General features: G+C 38.9%; 1 protein-coding gene across 1 annotated transcript in view; it reads left to right on the forward strand.

The window, feature by feature from the left end:
* Nucleotides 1-10,223, forward strand: part of Lgsn (lengsin, lens protein with glutamine synthetase domain) — a 29,408-nt gene extending 19,185 nt beyond the window's left edge. Inside the window, exons 4-5 of the mRNA XM_048430495.3 lie at nucleotides 2,765-2,931; nucleotides 8,864-10,223. Coding sequence (XP_048286452.2) covers nucleotides 2,765-2,931; nucleotides 8,864-10,057 — 1,361 coding nt within the window. The 3' untranslated portion in view covers nucleotides 10,058-10,223. The remainder of the gene's footprint in view (nucleotides 1-2,764; nucleotides 2,932-8,863) is intronic.
* The last annotated feature ends 10,401 nt before the right edge of the window (nucleotides 10,224-20,624 follow it).

Consider the following 20,624-nt stretch of genomic DNA (forward strand, 5'->3'; position numbering starts at 1 on the left):
TCTAGTCTTCAAGTGAAACAATATAGATTACTACTAAGCCACTTCATCGTCAGCACCAGTTGTGATTGCCCTAGAACGTGAAGGCATGCGCTCATTGCTCAGCTTCCGCTAGGCATGGATGGGCTCCCCATGAATCTGGGGGTGACATGTCTACAGTGCAGTCATGTTTCATGACTATTCCAGATGACTATGCTTTAGTCTTTGCAGTTCCTCATCTCACCAAGCTACCTCACCTTTCTCTCGGATGGCATGTTTAATGCCTATAGTTCCCCCATATTGTAATTGAAGGTATTTTTGAGGGCAGGGCTCTTTCTGACTACTTAGATATAGAACCAGTTTGAAAAGTAGGTGGTGATGAAAGTATCTACCTTGAGTGTAGATATTACACAGATTACACATATTACACAGATGTAGACAGATTACCTGCCTGTAAGTGGATGAATATTTTATTTCACTGTAAAATAAAAGAGGGGACGTTTCAAGGGAAGGAAGGGATTAGGCAGACACAGGAAGAAGTCAGTGAACAGAGCAGAGGGCAATGACACATATGACCAAAAAATGTCACAATGAGCTGGGCAGTGGTGGCCCACACCTTTAATGCCAGTCCTTGGGAGGTAGAGTCAGTTGGATCTCTGAGTTCAAGGCCAGTCTTTCCAGGATAACCAGGGCTGCATAGAGAAACTCTGTCTAAAGAAGAAAAGGTCACAATGAAACCTGTTAGCTTGTATGCTTAGAAATTAAAAACGGAAGTCAAGGAAAACATATAAAGCAATACATTATTTTAGGACGTTTAGAAGATTCAGATACGGCGAATAGCCAGTAAGACTTCCTGCCATCCCATCACTGGTGTGACAATGGAATGACCTCTTTTCTCTTGCAGGAGAGAAGAGTCTGGTTGGTAGCATATACAGAGTTGTGTATGAGGTCTGAAATACTGGTTGTTTGAACACCTTCTATTGTAAATTGCTTTTGAGTTTTATATAAGCAGCTTTATTCAACTTTGGCTAAACACCCAATGTTTCAGAGTGAGGTGAGAACATACCAACTGCTAATTAAGCCTATAACATTCTAATTGCTACAGCTTAATTGTTTGTATTAAATGGAAGGCAGTTATAAACCCTCATGAGTCCCAGAGTAGTCAGTCGTATCAGTGACAGGACACTTTATCTAATATATGTGCATAGGCAGAACCAGTAATTTGTTTTCCTCATGCTTCGTGTATTTAAAATCTGTTCAATCTGTGTTTTTACACTGTCAATCTTTATGCTTATTTTAAAGCCTAATTATATCTTGAAAACTGATACCCAGTTATCACTTAAAAATTACAGCTGTTTGATGTAAATGGTGAGACAGATTGATGGGTGTTCAAATGCGGGCAGGATCACGGGACTATTTACTGGAGTTAATGTAATTAGGCTCATACCTTGTGTGTTTAAGTAGCACTTACGTGGTGCTTATTGGCTCACAGTACTGTTAAATACCTTGTTTAATCCTCATAACAAGCCCACAAAGTCGGTAATATTTTATAAAAGGAGAAGCAGAGACACGGAGTGGGTGGGAAGGTTGCCAGGCCTCAAAGGAAGGATATGGGGGTCTTTATTTGTGCTGAGTCTCTGTGTTCTGTCACCCTCCCCCAAAGTCCTGAGGGTGGCATTTATAATGCATACTGTGGGCCCAGCCATTCTGTCTGTGGGCTATTGTTCATTCATGCCCTGTTAACAAGACACCTATGGGGAACCCAAAAACTAGATTCTAGCTTCCGTATTGACAGTGTGTGTGTGTGTGTGTGTGTGAGAGAGAGAGAGACAGAGAGAGAGAGAGAGACAGAGACAGAGAGAGACAGAGACAGAGAGAGACACAGAGAGAGAATGAGAGAGAGAGACACACACAGAGAGAGAATGAGAGAGAGAGAGAGAGAGAGAGAGAGAGAGAGAGAGAGGAGAGGAGAGAGACTTGAGTTCCCACTTTGTATGTCTCTCTGGGACTCAGGCTGATGGATTGGCTACACTAACTCCAAAGTCTTTCCTAGCTTTACAGTTTTAGAATTTTCAGATTATCTTTAATTCATTTTATTGTATTTCTGACTTAAAAATCGACCACATTGTCTCAAGTTTTTATCTACACTTTCTATTCTTTCTCAGTGCGGCGCACCTCCAAGACTCACATATCATAACAAAGACAGAAGGGAACCACTGGAAAACAGAGGGAAAGAGAAGGAAAAAAGTAAAGTAAAGGAAAAAGGAGCCAACACATCAGGAAATAAACATGTGATTTTACTTCCAAGTACATAGGGACTTACAGTTTAGGTATTACAGGTTAATACAAGAAGCCCCAGAGATTTAATGGAGAGGCATCTACAGGCAACTCATATGTCTCCAATGCTGTCAGGATGTCCATTGTCTTCATAAGCAAAGGTTGCTTTTTTGTTTGTTTGTTTGCTTTTTATTTTGTTTTGTTTTTCAGTATTTTTTTTTTGCTGTTTTCCATGAGCAATTGTTTTCAGCAAGCACTGAGATAGCCCCATCTTCTTTGGCTGACACATCCTAACTGATGAACAAACACTTTCTGAGAGTACTTAGACACTTAGACAGTGCTCTTGGGATTACTCTAAAGCAGGTAAAAAAGAGGTGAGATCATTGTGTGAAGCTATGATCCACATAATCGGCATATGTTTCTCGTGTTTGTAACCGTGTGACTACGCACCATGTCTATCCTGTGGTTTCGGTCCATCCTGATCTAGTGACTTCAGATTATCACTCCACAGACAACACCAGGGACAGTGCTCCGATTACGACCCCACCTCAACTCTCTTCGAGAATGAAACATATTAAACAAGAAATGGCCAAAAATCACCTCCAGTTTGTATGCTTTGAAGCAACGGACTTGCACGGTGTCTCCAGATCAAAGAGCATTCCTGCACAGTTTTTTCAAGTAAGTTTTCCAGTGATGAGGAGCGTGATTTCATGACCAGTTGCAAGCAAACACTCTTTATGACTCATCTGTGTTTCTTGTAATCTACACAGTAATTTGAGCTGAAAAGCAATAATTTGTTTTGCTGTTTTCCTTGTCCCTCCCCACATTACTGCTCCCCAAGGAGATGAGCACACAATAGCAATTCCTATATCCAATAGAAATAGGAAACTAATTAAGGCTGGTTATTTCAGTGCTTCTGCCTTGAATAATTTTACTCTACAGAACTCTCTTTTCTTTTCATTTTGCAATTATAAAGATTATATTTTATTTGACATGAGGAAATTGCAACCCAAGACCCAAGAGCAAACATGAAAGGTAGAAATAATTAAGGAGAAATGATTTGTTAGATAAAAATCATATCCATTCAGCAGTAATTCAGATATGAAAATCTCCAATTGTCCTTAGATGACTTAATGAATATTAGGTTTTGAAAATAGTGATATCAAGAAAAATTGCATTTGTGGATACCTTTAAGGATTTCTCTAGTGTTGTTTTGCTTAGCTTATAGCATGTGTTTATTCTAGTGACTGACTTGTTGGAATTATTAAACATCAAGTTTATAAGGAAGGGTACCTTCTGGTACCAATATTTAAGAAAATATAAAATTAAAGCATATTGGAATTATATTTATTTGTTTATTTACACACATTTGTATGCATATAAAAATAAAGGATCTTTTTGTACAGTCCTGACTGACCTAGACCTCATGATGCGCTTGTCTCATCTTTCCAGGTAGCTTAGATTAGAGACTCATGCCACTGGACTTTACAGTTATTTCTATAATATGTCATATCTTTTTGCTTTAATATCAAATTGTATATTTTCTCGGTGTTGGTGAAAGGGGTTATTTTTAAAGTAGTTTTTTTAAAAATTTCAACAGTTTAAATTTCTTTCTTAAAAAGCTCTTTGGAAGCCAGCAAGGCATGTCAAAAGATAAAGGAGCTTGCCACTAAAAACTCTAGTTCTATCTCTCAAAACTGCGTGGTGGAAGTGGAGAACTGATTCTCACAGGTTGTCCTCTGACCACCCCTTCACACATATGCTTGCACAATACACACATGATCAATCAACTGATCAATTAATCAATTAATCAATGATTTTTAAAAGTATTTGGTCTTGTCTGTAAATATCCTATAGATAGTGCTTCTTCTACACTCAATTAAGAACTCTACACATTAGTTAATTCTTACAAGAAAATGTGAAATTGCTATGGGTAGGACCAGAAGATAATTTGATAATTCCTGTGAATTTCCTTTAACCAGTGATAAAACACAATTGGCTTTTTAGACACTGGCCTGAACATAAACCTGTTTGCTATTCTGTTTTCACCAAATTCTAATCTTCTATTTCACTAGTGATTCTAGAAAACTAAACACTTAGAGCACTACTCTAGTGCTTCTGTGAAACACCCTTCCCCCAAACAGAGCTGATCCTTCAGTTTACATTGGCTGAAGATTGATTTCATTGACATAGAAGAAAATGTCTGCATTTGAAACTGCGGTTGAAATTTTCGTTAATTTTCTTGTTCAATATTCCACATATCGAAAGACTTTTTCTTCCTGCCTCATCTTGGAAAGAACTATTTTACCCTGAGAATTTGATGCAAGTCAACACACGTCCTTTTCATTGGCTTGCTTATTCTTAGCCTCCATTTCCAAATAATTTTCTTTATTAGAGCCTTAGTTCATTGTTCTTTTATTCTAATTTTATAATCATAGAGCATGTATTGTGAAATAAAACTCTCTAAATTGATGTTGGAACTTTTGAAAGTATAAACCATGAGTACTTTTATCACAAATATTAATGATCTAAGGCTAGATAATTTATTTTGGATATGTTGTTGTGAACATATAAGTTCATTTCTACAAGGTAATCTTAACTATACATATATAATTTCATATATATGTATACACCCACATATATATATATAAATGCATACATATATAAATAAAATTATGTATGAGAAATTTCTTTGGCGAAAATATGAAATTAATACCTTATATGTGGCTTTATAAAAAAAGTAACAGATTTTTATCGAATTTTTTATATAATCTGTTCTGATCATGCTTCACTCCTCCCCCAACACCTTCTAGATCCCCCTCCCCTCTCCATGTTCCATGTCTTTTCTATCCCTCTTTAAAGAACAAAATAAATAAGAAAACAAAGCCAAACCAAGAAAGCAAGAAACCCTTTCTCTCTCATACACACACTAAAAATGAAAACCATGAAACACAAGCAAAAGACCAGTCAGACAGGAAAAAAAAAAACCCTCCCAAATAAAGAAATTGGAGACAAATAATATCTACAAAAGTCTCTTTGAGTTCCTTTTTGTTGGGCTTATAGTGCTTAAGATGGAGTCTGCCCTGACGCATGGGTAATATACTTAGAGAAACGCAAGAAAAAAAACCTAATTTTTTCTTTGCAAGTGGGTGTCAATTTCAGATAACATCTTGGTTAGGGATGGCAGTCCATGTTCACATCCCCTGCTCAGCACTGGGATTTTAAGTATACATTTAAGTCATTTTTATTTGTGTAAATAAAGTGCTAAATTGAAATTATTAAGCTAGACTATGAATGACTAGCGGCGACAACATAATCTGTCTTTATTTGTGGAATAATATAGAGAAATTTTTTCTCAAACTAAACCAGCCAGGCAACCTCAGTGCCTGAGGTTGCTGAGACATGAGCCCGGGACCCATCACTTAACGGTTCAGTGAAGCCATTTTTTCTGTATCTACTGCCTCCAACACAGCTTTAATCCTCCTGTTATCCTTTATCTGAACTAAATAGTTCTTCCTATTTTAAATGCAAGCATTGATTTTATAAAAACAAAAATTCAGATCTTATACTGAGAACTGAGGCAAAGGCTGGTATCAAAGGGTCAAAGAGGTGACCTATGATTCAAGGGCATCTCCACTGGTTGGAAAGGTCCCCATGTGCCTGACACTGAACAAAATGCCCTACAGACTTTAGCACCTTCAACCTTCCAACAAACTTACAGAGTCTTGATCTATCAAAGGGCTTATGTGGTTTAAATTATATGTGGATAATGTGGGTTCTAGCCTAGATTTAATATAAATATGAAATATTACTATAGATCTCATAACCAATTTGTCAGTTGTTTCATAAGGTAGCCTTCATTGTGCTCCATATAAGAGCTGTCATAGGTTTTTTTTTTTAACTTAATCTGCAAGAATTTCTATCAAGTTCAGAGAGATCCATCTTGAAGCATGTAGCCATTTCAGTGCTTCAGTACTATATATATAATTTAAGATAATTTACTGTATTGAACAAAGCCATTCAAACAGAAGTTTAAATATATCCCACAGCTAATGGAGAATGGTTTAAATCCTGATGCATGTCCAAAAATGTATAAAGAAAAGAGAATGTATGTATATTAAAGAGAGTGTTCTGAACCTCACAATTAGACAGCCTAAAGAACAAAGCATGACTTTTTACTATTATTCTAGTTTGCAAAGGACCACTGGAGTCCAGTGGTGACCAGCTACTCCCCACGACTCACTGCAAAGGGAATACAATACAGATTTGGATTGTGTGATCTCCCAGAGGTTTCATGAATAAAATACATTACCCTTCATTTTAGGTACACACAACTACCATATAGACTTTTGAAATAATAATAATCAAATAGGGAAATAACATTATTTTTTTCAGTGAAATTTAGTGTTAAAATATTCCATATAGAAATCTCACAATGTGGAAGTTGTGAGCCTGTGTGCACAGGCATTTGGATATGCATAAAATTTACATGTAGAACTGCAAAAAAGTGTGTGAGTCCTTTCTTTATCATTGGTAAAAGCAAATTTGGGGACTGGATATGGTGGTGCCCACCTGTAATCTCAGCACTCGGGAGGCAGAGGCAATGGGACTATGTACTTCTAGACTAGCAGCACAATGCATTCAAGGCAAGCCTGGGCTTGGGTGAGATCTTGTCTTAACCACCCCCCCCCCCAAAAAAAAAGAAAGAAAAGAGCAGGGAAAAAGCACAGACATATATTAGTTAGGCCAAAGTGGTCCTTGAGAGAGTATGTAAAGGTGACAGGCCATGAAGGAGCCAGTTCATACATCTTGCAGAGTTGCGGGTCCTGGACAGTAGTCTTTCTTTTGGATTCTGCGGATGATGTGAACAAATTAATGTCGCTTGTGGAGAATTAAGGTGTTTGTGTTAACCCCACAGTGCTCACTGAGTTTATGAAAACTACTTTTGATAGTCAGGGACTTTTCTCCACTCATGTGAAGCCTCATTGAGATTCTTCCACAATTTCTAATTCTTTTTCAAATGCATCTCTCCAACTTTATAATCTCATGCCTTCTCTGTTGCCTGATATGTAGTCAAGTTAAATATGTGGAATAAGTCTGTTGGGTCTAAGAGATAAATTTCTGGAAAGGGCCTCAGTGATTAGTTGAACACTTGTATTATGGACTCATACCAACCAGAAACTTGCTTAACTACTCTAACTATTAATAAAAGAGTTGAAACTAGTGATCTGATCTGCTGACATCCAACTCACATGGACCTGAACACTACACTTGGAAACTGTAACTTGGGAGGGAGCGGTTCACAGCCACAGAAACATTTTCTAGGGCTCCATGAGACAATCAAGAGGATAATTCTTACGTGGATTGTACAAGTGAGGAGATGAGTAGATCTCCCAGAAGTCCTGGCTCTTGGGATCTGAGACAGTTATTTTGTGATCTATTGGTCTGACCCAAGCCTCCTCTGCAACAAAGATGTAGGATTCCTTCTGTAGAATTCTGAGAGTCAGCTGGAGGTTACAACAGAGGCTTTACTTATAGACTGATATAATTTTTTGATGTTCACCTAGAAGCGAGAGAACAGGATCACATAGTGGATCTATTTGTCAATGCATTATTCACAATGATTAGACATAGAAACAACCTAAATTAGTATTGGTGGATGAAAGGTGGGGAAATATATATATATATATATATGTGTATATATATATATATATATATATATATATATATATATATATATATAGTGCATTTCTTGGACATAAAAAGAACTCGCCCTAAAGTCTGCTGCAGAACGGACAAAACTGGAGCCTACATATTAAATTAAGTGAAATAGGTCAGACACAGAAACAAATACCACATGTTCCCTTTCACATGTGAATACTAGGATGTTGATCTAAATAGGATGGCAATTCCAAGAGGCTGGGAAAGTAGAAGGAAGAGGAGATGGAGGAAGGCTGGTTAATGAATATGCAAACACAGGAGTTGCAACTTTTAATTTTCTGACACAGTGTATGTAGTGAACACAGTTTATAATGACTGTTAAATATCTTAGCAATCTGAGGCAATGGAAACCATGTGATCAGTAAACATTGTTTACATATATGAGATGATCACAATATACCCCTTAAATATAAAGTAAAATTAAATTATGTAAATAATAAAATTCTGTAAAACAAGTCAAAGAAATGCCTTACCTGAGTCTTAGAAACTGTACTATAAAATAAAATGCATTGTAGAAATATTTTTGACTGTAATAATTTTAAATATTTCCATAATGTTATAAACCCTGTCTTTTGCCATATTGTCCCATTCTTCATCATTAAAGCATTTATTTACAGCTATGTAAAGCATTTATTATTGTTATTTCCCACATTTAAGAGCATATCAAATCTTGTATTAAAATATTAAAAATTGCTTGTAAAAAGGTCTTTATGAAAAATACTTCTTTCAGTGTTGAATTTTTGGATATTTATTTTGAATCTTAAAAAGTTTATCTGATAGTTAATACTAACTCACAGTTATTAAGCTTACATTTCTTGTTACCAAGATTTTCTCCCCTGTTTTGTCTTCATGTTTCAGAACCTAGTTCATTTATATTTTTCTTCTTCAGGAAAAAGTGATCCACGGTGTTTTCATGCCCCGTGGTTATCTGGAACTGATGCCAAACCCTAAGGACAATGAGGTGAATCACATAAGAGCCACGTGCTTCAATAGTGACATCGTCCTCCTGCCAGAGCTGTCGACCTTCAGAGTCTTGCCCTGGGCTGAGAGGACCGCTCGGGTGATCTGTGACACCTTCACAGTGACGGGTGAACCTCTGCTCACTTCCCCCAGGTACATCGCCAAGAGGCAATTGCGCCAGCTGCAGGATGCTGGCTTTTCCCTGCTGTCGGCCTTCATCTATGATTTCTGTATTTTTTGTGTGCCCGAAGTGATCAATTCTAAGACCATTTCCTTTCCTGCTTCGACATTACTGAGTAACCATGATCAGCCCTTCATGCAGGAGCTGGTTGACGGCCTTTATCACACTGGGGCCAACGTAGAGAGCTTCTCGTCTTCTACCAGACCTGGGCAGATGGAGATCTGTTTTCTCCCTGAATTTGGCATTAGCTCAGCCGATAATGCATTTACCCTTAGAACGGGTGTCAAGGAAGTGGCCAGGAGATATAACTATGTAACAAGCCTTGCTATGGAGACCGGATTCTGCAATTCAGGAATTTTATCTCATAGTGTCTGGGATGTCGGCGGAAAGACAAACATGTTCTGCAGTGCTTCCGGGGTGGAGCGGCTCACACTCACAGGGAAGAAGTGGCTGGCAGGTCTCCTGAAGCACTCTGCTGCTCTCAGCTGCCTGATGGCTCCTGTGGTCAGCTGCCGCAGGCGCTACTGCAAGGACAGCCGAGACCTGAAGGACAGCGTGCCCACCACGTGGGGATACAACGACAACAGCTGTGCCTTGAACATTAAGTGTCACGGTGAAAAAGGCACCCAGATAGAAAATAAACTAGGTTCGGCCACCGCGAACCCTTACCTGGTGCTGGCCGCCACTGTGGCTGCAGGCATGGATGGACTTCAGAGCAGTGAAAGCGCTAGTTCAGATGAGAGCCAGGATCTCTATCAAGCAGAACCTGCTGAGATCCCTTTGAAGATGGAAGATGCCCTCACAGCCCTGGAGCAAGACCAGTGTCTCAAGCAGGCTCTGGGAGAAACTTTCATTCGCTATTTTGTTGCCATGAAGAAGTACGAACTGGAAAATGAAGAAACAGATGCCGAGGGAAATAAATTCCTCGAGTATTTTATATAGGATGAGACTCTCTCGGCTTTAGAGATGACATTGTGACAAGTAGCTAACCTATTAGAAGGAAAAGATTGAGCCTTTGTAATTAACAGTACTAGATAGGCGTCTGTCTCCCCCATCCCCCCAATGAAATGGGACTGTTGAGATTCTAATCTCAGACATAAACAATAAATTTGAGGTGAAGCAGCATACGCAAACTTACTCAGCCTGACAGTCTATCATTTCCTTTGTGTTGCTAGCCTGCGTAATGTTTGGGGGACTGCCACATAGTCACATATTAAAGAAAGAATTAAACATTAGGAAGCGGAATTTTAAAGACTAGGGTGAGAGGAAGAAACAAACCAAGTACAGATGTAGGTTCTGCCTACCTGGGAGACAAATATGTGAGCAAAATCGTATTAATGAAAACACCTCATGGTCGGCTTTGCATCACTAGGGTTTTAGAAATGTCAAGTTGACAAAGTAGGACACGACAAGCCCAGAAGTTCTCTCTTTGCTTTTCACACTTCTCCATCACCTCTTTAAAGGCTCAGGGGTGGTCCCAAGGCTCTAATGTTCCCTAGAATCAAACCACAGGGTAAAGAATCAGGTAATCCTGAGGTCAGACTTGAAGGTGGTAGAGGGCTTTCTCTAAACAACACGCGATGAAGGAAGGCTGGAAGGGGCCTGGATTGCTCTGGCAGCCCTGCTCCACTCTCCGAAAGCAGACATCCCTTTGATGTCTCCATCAGAGGGACAGGGACTGCCTGCATAGCTCGGACTCTGACTTCAGCTGCAACACATATTTAAATTACTAATTACATTGCCACAGAGGCTGGTGTTTCTCCAGGGACCAGAAAATGTTCCAGGCTTTTCTTTGATTGTGATAATATTGCAACTTATCACCGAAATTTATCATCTCTTGGGAGCAGGTTCAATATCTACTTACTTGCAAATGAAAGCGCTTCCACCGCTTAGGATCAAATCGGAGATTTTAGGTTCAATTAAAACTGACTGTGGTCTCACTTCAGACGGCAGACACTTGAGGAGAACACTAGAATTTAGCTCCAGTCCTCTTGTTAACGTTCTTAGCATCTAGTAAGTGGCAAAAGTCAGTGTGCCCTTCACTAACTGTCAGCTTATTTTCTCTTCCAGTAGAAGAGGTATTTGGAAACAATAAAAATCCACAGATGGAATGAGGGTTGGAGGTCACTAACACATGGCGAGAAGGAAGTGAAGTTCAGAACACAGAACTCCTTTTTCAGTAATTAAAGCTCAAGGTGTCAGTTGGGAAGATACAGTGGGAATCAACGTGGCTATTTGTGCCTCCTCTCTGTTGCATGTGTTGCTGTTATTAAATTCAGCCAGAGACTAAGCCAAAGCTGTCTATGGAAGCTGGAGCTAAGTTCTGGGGAGGACAACAGCAGGTGTCTTGCTTTCCCTTTCTGTTTTCACCCTTTCTCCCTCCCGACTGGCCCCTAGAAGATGAAGCTAGCCAATTCCTTCTAGAAGGTAGAGTGATGAAAAATTTACAAGGCACCATGTTTCTTGTTTGTTTGTGTGTGTGTGTGTTTGGACTGGGGGATAAAGGATAAAGATAAAAGGTCTAATAAAGATAGTTTCTGAAAACTTCTCGTTTCTGAGGTTGGGGGTGGGGATGTGAATTAATTAGTGAGATCCACTCATGCAAAAAATTGTTTTATTTCTCACTCTAATAGAGCCATAGAGAATGTTTTTATCAGTTCACAGGCCTTAATGAAACTTGTCTAGTGTTTTTCTTGGGTTTACTACTGTGTCTATAAGATGCTATAAAAACTCTGCTAATCACAGTGTTTTCAGTCTTTATTTCATTGTCTTTATAACAGTATCAGCATAATTTAAAAAGTACAGTATGTAAGGTCCCGTTGTGAAGGCTCTACGTAATTGGGAAAGTTATCAGTCTAAGTGGATGGTAGTCAGTCAGCAGAAAACATTCAACAATATATTACAAGTCAGTTTTAGAGCATGTGTCGGTACGGCAGCCTCTCTAGAGACTCACATTAGCTGTGTGCGGTTGTATTGTTTGGTTCATTAAAAAGGGTCAAAAGTGAGCATTGGCCAGCACAGCTTAGGACAAAGAAAAACTGGGGCAGGTAGACATAAATTTTTAGTTAATTCCCTTTCTATTTCTTTAATCTGTGCCTACATTTCCTCATGTGGAACGAGGGATGCTCTGCTGCAGCTTCGGTGTTCTTGGTCTTCTGGGAGAGACCAGAAATCCATGCAGTAGCATGTGCTGACTGCCCTTTTGTGTGATAAGCCGGCTACAGTCCTAGGGGAGACTAGCACAGAGATAATAGGTGGGCCATGAGAGAGTTTGGGATCTACATATCTTAAAGAGAACAGTTTTTTTTTTAAATGTAGGCCCTATGCTAAAAAAACCCCAACGCAACCTATTTATATGGCTGCTTTATGGCTTGAAAAGGATGCCTTTTGAATCTCTTTACAGAAATTACTTTCTTATTTTCATTTACCATAATTGTTCTAATCAAAGCTTAAGGGAAAATGTGATTACTGAATTTAAAGTTGGTTATTAAATGAGTATACATAAGAATCTAAATTAAAAACCATGCTTCAAGAGTAAAACCTAAAACCTTAGTAGCATAGTAAAAAGCTACATTTTCGAAGATACTTTATAAACTAAAATTTCATTTTATATTGTCTGAATATAAAGTAAAAAGTGAAGCTTGAAATGGTGATTTTGAATGTAATGAAAGACCTAAACTTCAGTCTGAATAAAACTTGAGGTACACACAGTAAATACTGAATGTGTTGGCAGCACATAACAGTTATATCTCGTGATGTCCCTTCAGCCATTTGGTAGCCAGAACAGTATTAGCAATGTTTATAATGCAGGGTTATTGGTCAGAATCATTAGCAAAGGGTTTCCTGTTCCAGGTGTTAGAAGATCTGTCTCTAAATATCTCATATGTTAACAATGATTCCTTCTTCTGTTGCTTGAAGTAGACTTCACATAGAATTTCCTGATCAGATGAAGAACACATATCTGTCCATATTTGTCTTTCTAAACCTTATTTCTCAAGTGAGTTCTAGGCTTGGAGATGTCAGTCAATTAGAGCACGAAGAAAACCACATCACATTATTGATCTAGAACCACACAATGTGTACATGTTCATATGTCCAGAGACAATGAAGAAGCAGCCACAGACACAACTATGAGAAGCTTCCGTTTATGGTTTTATTGTCCCTGAGACAGATTTTTCCTTAGAACCATTCTGTTTCTAGAAACTGTAGAGGAAACTAAATTTGATTAGCTTGATGGAGATTCTAGTAAATGCTTGGAGCGGAATAGTCATAATTTTGGGAAGAAAACTTTCAGTGCTTTCCTTACTTTGTGCAATGCCTCCCTATTGATTCTGTCTCTCAGAACAGAAATCAGAACCCCACCTTTTTAGTTTCTTTTGCAGCCATGGTATGAAACTGCCATGTCAGGTGCAGACATGGAGCCTATGTAAACCCCACCGTTAGTAGGCTTGGGTGATGCACGAGTGACAGGCATCAGAGTATTGACGAATTATGGCGCTGACACCAGGTGGTGCAACTGGCCAGTGATGGTTTCTGTGGATCTCACTGCAACATCAAACATAACTTCCAAACCTGCATTTCTGGGCCTTTCAGGCTCTACAAATTATTTATTTATATTTATTTCTCTCTCTCTCTCTCTCTCTCTCTCTCTCTCTCTCTCTCTCTCTCTCTCATCATTTATTTTTTGAGACAGAGTTTCTCTTTGTAACAGCCCTAACTGTCCTGGAACTAGCTCTTGTAGATCAGGCTGGCCTCCAACTCACAGAGCTCTGCCTGCCTCTGCCTCCCGAGTGTAGATTAAAGGCATGTGCTACTTCCACCCGACTGAATTATTGACTATTTTAAAGGATATGTTCCTTCCTATTTAAGGTATCTCAAATATATATCCTGAAGCATAGTTTCTAAAGGGAGTTGCAAGAAGCAAAGAATGCTCATTAATCAGAAGACAAGGAATAATTTAATGCTCACTCAAGATTCAGAATAAATGAAGTTCTATTAGTTCTGAGGATATATTTGTCATCTAAGTGCTTTCTCCTTCATTGGTCCTACAGTTTTATGAGGAATGTATGCGTATGTGTTTGAAGTTAAACTGTAAGGCTCAGGGGAGGTTGGAAGAATCGGAACTAAATTCTCATGTCCATTCTGTCTGTTTCTTGATCTTTGTGGAATTCTAAAATGCCATTGACTACGCAGTGCAAGCAGTGCTAAATATTACCCTGAGGGTCTTATGTCAATTTTAAGGTTCTAAACACCACGCACAGGCAGATACTTAAATAACTGAACCTCTCCTTATTAATATACTCTCCAGTTAAATGCGGGTTCCCTGGCTTTCACCAATATGCTAGACTCTAAAAGAAATGGAGCTGCCCAGTAAGTTCTTCTCGGCCTGGTAACCCTCTAGGACTGAAAGCCCATCACAGAAGAACAACATGCTATGGAAACATTTCACACATCTCTCAAAGAATAGAAATTCATGTCTCAAATAATTGTATAACTGTTTGAACATAAAATTACCTTGCTGAAATTTCTGACAGCTTTTAGGATTTGAATTGATTCAATTTCAATTAGGTCTTCATCATTAGAAATAATCTTAAGCAAATGCTCAGTACTCATTGAGAGCACAAATGATCCGAATCTTCTGTCTGACTGTTTAAGGAGTGATAGATGAGGTCGTTTACTAAGGGGCCAACCAAATGGCTCAGCGAAGGCATTTGCTGCCAAGGTTGAGAGCATCAGCTTGGCCTTACAACCTGCGTGGAGGAACAAGAAAATGGACTGTCACAAGCTGCTAGGTTAGTCTCTGGTTTCCATGTGAGCCAGGACAGTGTGCCAGTGTCCTCATCCAAAATAAATGAGCAAGTGAACAAATAAAAAAAGTGAAAAATTAAAAAAAAATAAAAAGGAATATTCACGGAATTTCAATAATAGTCTAATTGAAGGGGGAAAGTATATTAAAATCAGGAGTTGGGGAAGTGGGGCTACTACCCAACAAAAAGGCGAGGAGAGGACACAAAATTTCGATCATAGCCTAAAGGAAGGGGGAGCATGTAAATTAAAGTGTGTGTGTGTGTGTGTGTGTGTGTGTGTGTGTTGGGGGGTGGTTGCCACTCATTCAAAAAAGAGGCTAGGAGAGGTGCTCTCTTTCCTAGATTTTTTCAGTTGACCATGTTAATTTAATCTAGAGAGGACATTAATCCATAACCCAAAACATTCAGTTCTATGCAAGTGCTAAGTTGTAATTCAGTTAAAAAGCAATTGTTATCAATTCACGAGGCTTGGGCGAAAACCTGTTGAACAAATGGTTGCACGCTAATTTTCAAACTTACGCTAGAGGGCAGTAATGTACTGTTAAACAATCCTCACAAAGCTTAATATATAAAAAATGTGAAAGCAAGCAAATCTTTAATGAATGAAAACGGAAAAATGTATTAGGTGGTCTAACACCATAAAGAAACTTCCAGTCACGTGACTCGCTTCTGAATACATTGTGCTTAATAGATATTAAATACATACAACAAGAGAAAGAAACAGTAGCAATGAAAGGTTATGGTATCAGAGATAGTTCAGGGCATATTCAAGAGATATTAAAAATAAGAAACCACAGAAATGCTAGTTGAATTACATGATGTTTTGATGTTAACCCATGTTTTTTAAGTTCTGGGTGAATTTGCACTGGATGTGGAACACCTAGGTCTGGAAAGGACTATTTTTATTCTACCAATCTAAAAACATTTTATCATTTAATATTTCCCACCTAAGATGTGGAAAAGATGATAGAAAAACATGGATATTACTTTTCCCTAGCTGGGTTTTCATTTAAATGAATTGAATTATGAGCCTGTATGTTGAAACAGCTCAGAGCTTATATGTTAGAAGGTAGAGAAAACAGTGTAGAGGCATCTTCGATCGAATGACACTAAGGCCTTTCCTGGGTTATAGATTTCCCTGACTCCACCATATTTCCTCCTGAATGGCAGGGGTCAACCAAAGCCCATGACTTGTGGACTTGAAGAAGGAAGAGCAGGGCTGTAGCAGCCAGGCAACTGCTTCCTCAGTTCCCATCCGTGGAACTGCCATCTTCCCTCAGCCTCACTACGTTCCTCAGGTCTACTCAGCATCAAGCCCCTCTTGGCTCCTCAGATGCCTGTAGTGGCATTTCATTTGTATTTTAATAAATAGAACTTGCCTGGGGATTGGGGAAGTAAAACAGCCCCACTGACCAGCCTTACAGACCAGGCAGCAATGACATATACCTTTAATCCCAGTAGCCACACTAGTTTGCCATAGAAACCAGGTAGCAGTGGTGTACACTTTAATGCCCAAACTAGAGGGAATTATAACACTGGAGGAGACAGCTCTCAGTCTCAGTCCCATTCTGAGATTCTTGGAGGCAGGATCACCATTTCAGACTGAGATAGAGGTAAGAGCCAGTGACTGGCTGCTTTGCTTTTCTGACCTTTTGACTGAACGCCACTATCTGTCTCTGAGCTTTTATTAATTGTGCACCAGATGCTTTGCTCTGTGGTATGTCCATCTCTTGATATCCTTACCTACCTACAGTTTAGCATTTTGACGTCTTTCTAATGTGTATATCACACATGCCCCCACACCTGCACTCAAATCCATGTCTATTACAGCTTCATGCAACCTTATCCAATTTCCTCTCTTTAAAATTTACTGTTGTGCTAATGCAGTCTTGTTCTTTCTACTCTATAACTACACACAGCTTCTCAACATGGACTCCAAATACTCTTGCTCTTTCCCTACCAACACAAACCAGCTGCCCCTGAATCTAATAGCGACCATCTTCCTGTTAGCCCCTGGCCACAGCTCCTCCTCTCTGTTTCATAAGTAGTAGGACAGCACATGATTGCTTTCTGCCTCTTTATTGACATGGTTGTCTCTTGATTTGCAAACTACTATGGTGTAGGTTTACCTTTCTCATCTTCCTTCGTTTCCTTTTGAAAGTAACACATAGACAGACGACCCTCCTACATCACCTTTCTTTCTTCTGAAACTTAATGTTGATTACTGTTTAGGATCCTTCCTCTTTTAATCCTCTTCTTAATTAAAAAAGTGTTCTTGTAAGTATGAATAGCATTAATTTTCAGTGTTCAAGACTCTTGGTTAGACTAGAAACTAAATTAGACTTGATTAAATTTGTGGATTTTTTAAAATGTTATTGAAAGATCCTAGACTTTAGATGCAGGAGAATGAGACATGGATCTCAGTGGCGACCGAAGCGTGGTAGGCAACCCTGCACAATCTTCTCCCCAGGCTCACTTCTATGCCGCTGTCATGCTGTCTCTTGTTTTGTATATGTTGGTTCTGTTTGTTGCTTTCTCTGCATGATAGAAAATGTGTGCTAACATCCTCAGGCATGGAGACTCAGAACTTGGTAACAGAAAGCATGGTGGATACAAAAATAGAAGATCTACATTTTCACTTGATAGATGAAGTTAGCATTAAAATGTAGCTTATTCTATTACATTAGTTAATTGCAAAGTTGCTGTAAAGTAACATAAATGATGAAAAATTAAATTATTCTCTGTAATAAAAGGTAGAAATGAAAAAGGAAATGTGTGCAAAAATAGCAGCTCAAATATGTATCCTTTAAGATTACATGCCATGTGTATGAAGTTGAACTCACATTCTCTAAATTTTCGGTTTAGGTTGGGAAATGTTCACACTCTTCTTCCACAAAGCTGTCATCTCTATAATGAGTACTCCAAGTAGGAGGAATCCTTATGAGACGAAGAGCCAGGAGGTGCCGATGGTCAGTCCCATATCTTGAGTTTATGATGCCAGGCAAATGATTGCTAGGTTAGTTTCTCAAAAACACACCTCCACTTGAATATTCCACAGACTTTGTGTGCTCAACACATCTAGTGTGTAATTTGTGGCCTCTTTCAAACTAAAACACTTACACATTACTCCTCTTCTATTGTTTTCTTTCATTGGCCTCTCTTTAGAATTCCCTGTGTCCAATTTTTGGCCATCTGCTGCATCAAGCCTGATAGTCTTAGCTGACCCTAAAGAGGTTGTGACCCACATGTTGAGAACCATTGCTTTGGACATTCTTTTAAAAATATCACATTAGATATTAGTCCGATTTAATCTAACACTCCAAGTGAAAATTTTTTTCTAAATTAGATTAATGGAAACTTAAAGGTAGGTGGAGGTTAAGGAGCTTTTGACTGAAATCTGCAGTGTATATGAATTGTATTCCTCATGCATAGTGCATTAAATCTTTAATGCTATCAGTATCGCGTAACAACCAAAGTTTTAGCTGGTAGGTTTATCTGCCACAGTAGAGCCTTGTGGAGACAAGACTAAAAACACTCCCCGCATCAAGGACACTTCATTTTTCAAGCTCACGCCCTGTGTCAGGTAAGTTTTGTATTGCACAGAGTGATCTAAAAGAATATTTCTGATCCCTTTGATTAGGAGAAGGTTGTTTTTGCATGTTCTGTATTTTCAGGGCTGTTTCTCAGCCTCGTGTGTTTGAAAGAAAGACGCCAATACCGAGGAAGCAAGGCAGGGCAAGCTATGACAGGGACTGCAAGGATGCCACTGCTCAACGTAATTCCAAGTGTCTCCTTGCAGGAGCCTCTGCACCCTTTATAAAGGCAGAACCTCAGACCCAGATGTGTGCAATTTCACAAGCATACCAGGCAGTCCCTCTGCCTGTCTAAGACCGAGAAGCACTAATGAGCCCTGTCCAACAGTTCACAGGGACTTCCCCAAGGCTTAAATTCTAGGGAAAGGCAATCTCAAAGACTCTGCTTGCTCTGGAGCCTTTTCCATGCTTCCAAGACCTATGCCCCAGGGCTTTTGTTTGTTATTCTGAACTGTGGCAGAAGTCAAACAGCTGTTCTAACATCCAGGATCCTAATGTAGGAGGATGGCTTTTTACAGGCTTTAAAAGACTGTGTTATCTGCAGTGCCATTAGGTCCACTGTGTTGACTATTAATCAGCTTTGCAGTTGGAGCAGTTAAAAGCTTCTTGACATGGGAGTGTTCTCACTTTGTCACAAACCCCCATCTGGAAAGACACTATGAAAAAGGGCCTCTGATGGAATAGCTTCTGACTTACTTGGTTTGAAATGTTTTTAAGATTAGAATTGGGGTGGGCCGCTAAAAGACAGCTCAGAGGGTAAAGACCCAGTGTTTGTCCCGAGTCCACATGATCAAAAAGAGTCAAAAAGAGAGTAGATTCCTGCAAGTTTGTCCTCTAGCCTTTGTGCTTTTCTCTCTCTCTCTCTCTCTCTCTCTCTCTCTCTCTCTCTCTCTCTCTCTCCTTTTTGTTTCAAGAGAGAAACGAGTACACATGGTCTATAGTAGATTTAGATCACTACATAAGACTCATACATAAGGCACAGTTTTTAGCAAAATAAAGGAGTTTGGTCATTAAGTCTACTGGGGAAGCACAGTTGAGGGTGGGGGTTCTAGAGTATGGACTCTGAAGTTAGCTGTCTGGTTTTAGTCCCAGGACGATAGTTTACTATCTCAGAGATGCTGGGAAGGGTTTTAAATGATGTATGTTAAGTCTCTGCGTTAGTGGACTTCTGATGATAATACGACCGTAGCAGGTAAGACTAGGCACGATGGGAAAAGCCACTTGAATAGTGCCTGGCATTTATAAAGTATGTATTACCTGTTTGCAAATGAACTACAGAATTATTTATTTCTGTGACAAGGTGGTCAATGTTCAATTTGTCTTTGTCTATATAGTTTAGGATTTTCCCAGTTGCAGATTATGGTTGGAAAAAAGAACTTCCCTTGTGAATGGTCGTGGTGGAGAAAATACACAGAAAGCAAGAGCAAGGACAAGTTGCAGTCTTTCAATCCTATGCCATGTAGACTTCTACTTTTCTGTCCTTCTTACAGCTACTGTTAATTTTAGACAGGATAAGGAAATAGTTGTTCTTTTAGTATATGCACTTTAAACTTTTACATCTATTTGTTCATTGCATATGTTATTTATTTGTGTGCTCTTGTGTGCACAATGTGAGTATATATATCATAATACATGTGCATGTGTGGAGGGCAGAGGAAATCTTATAGTTCTCTCTGTCTACTAAGTAGATTCTGGGAATCAAAACATCAGCTGTCAATCTTAACAACCATCCATCCCAGCACATGCTATTTAAGAGTTAATTTATTATTTAGTGTGTATGTTGGATTACTCTCATATGTGATTGAGAGAAAAATGCAACATTAATGAGATTTAAGTATTTCCTCAAACATCATTATTTATAATTATGCTCTGCAAATATAAGAGAGGATGCCAGCATTCCCAAGTAGAACCCTCTAGAATCATCTTGCAGAGCATAGGGTTTCATCCGCCTGTAAAGTTAAAATGAATCTCACTACCATACTAAATCACAATGCATTCCCTAAACAATAGGGAAAGCTGAAATCTTGGAAGAAAAATGTGCAAGATTAAAAAAAGACATACTTGAATAATTTATACAGAGCACAAAAATGTGGCATATAGAAAAATTAT

This window comes from Myodes glareolus, chromosome 18, assembly GCF_982192425.1.
Source record: "Myodes glareolus chromosome 18, mMyoGla1.1, whole genome shotgun sequence".
NCBI classification, from domain to species: domain Eukaryota; kingdom Metazoa; phylum Chordata; class Mammalia; order Rodentia; family Cricetidae; genus Myodes; species Myodes glareolus.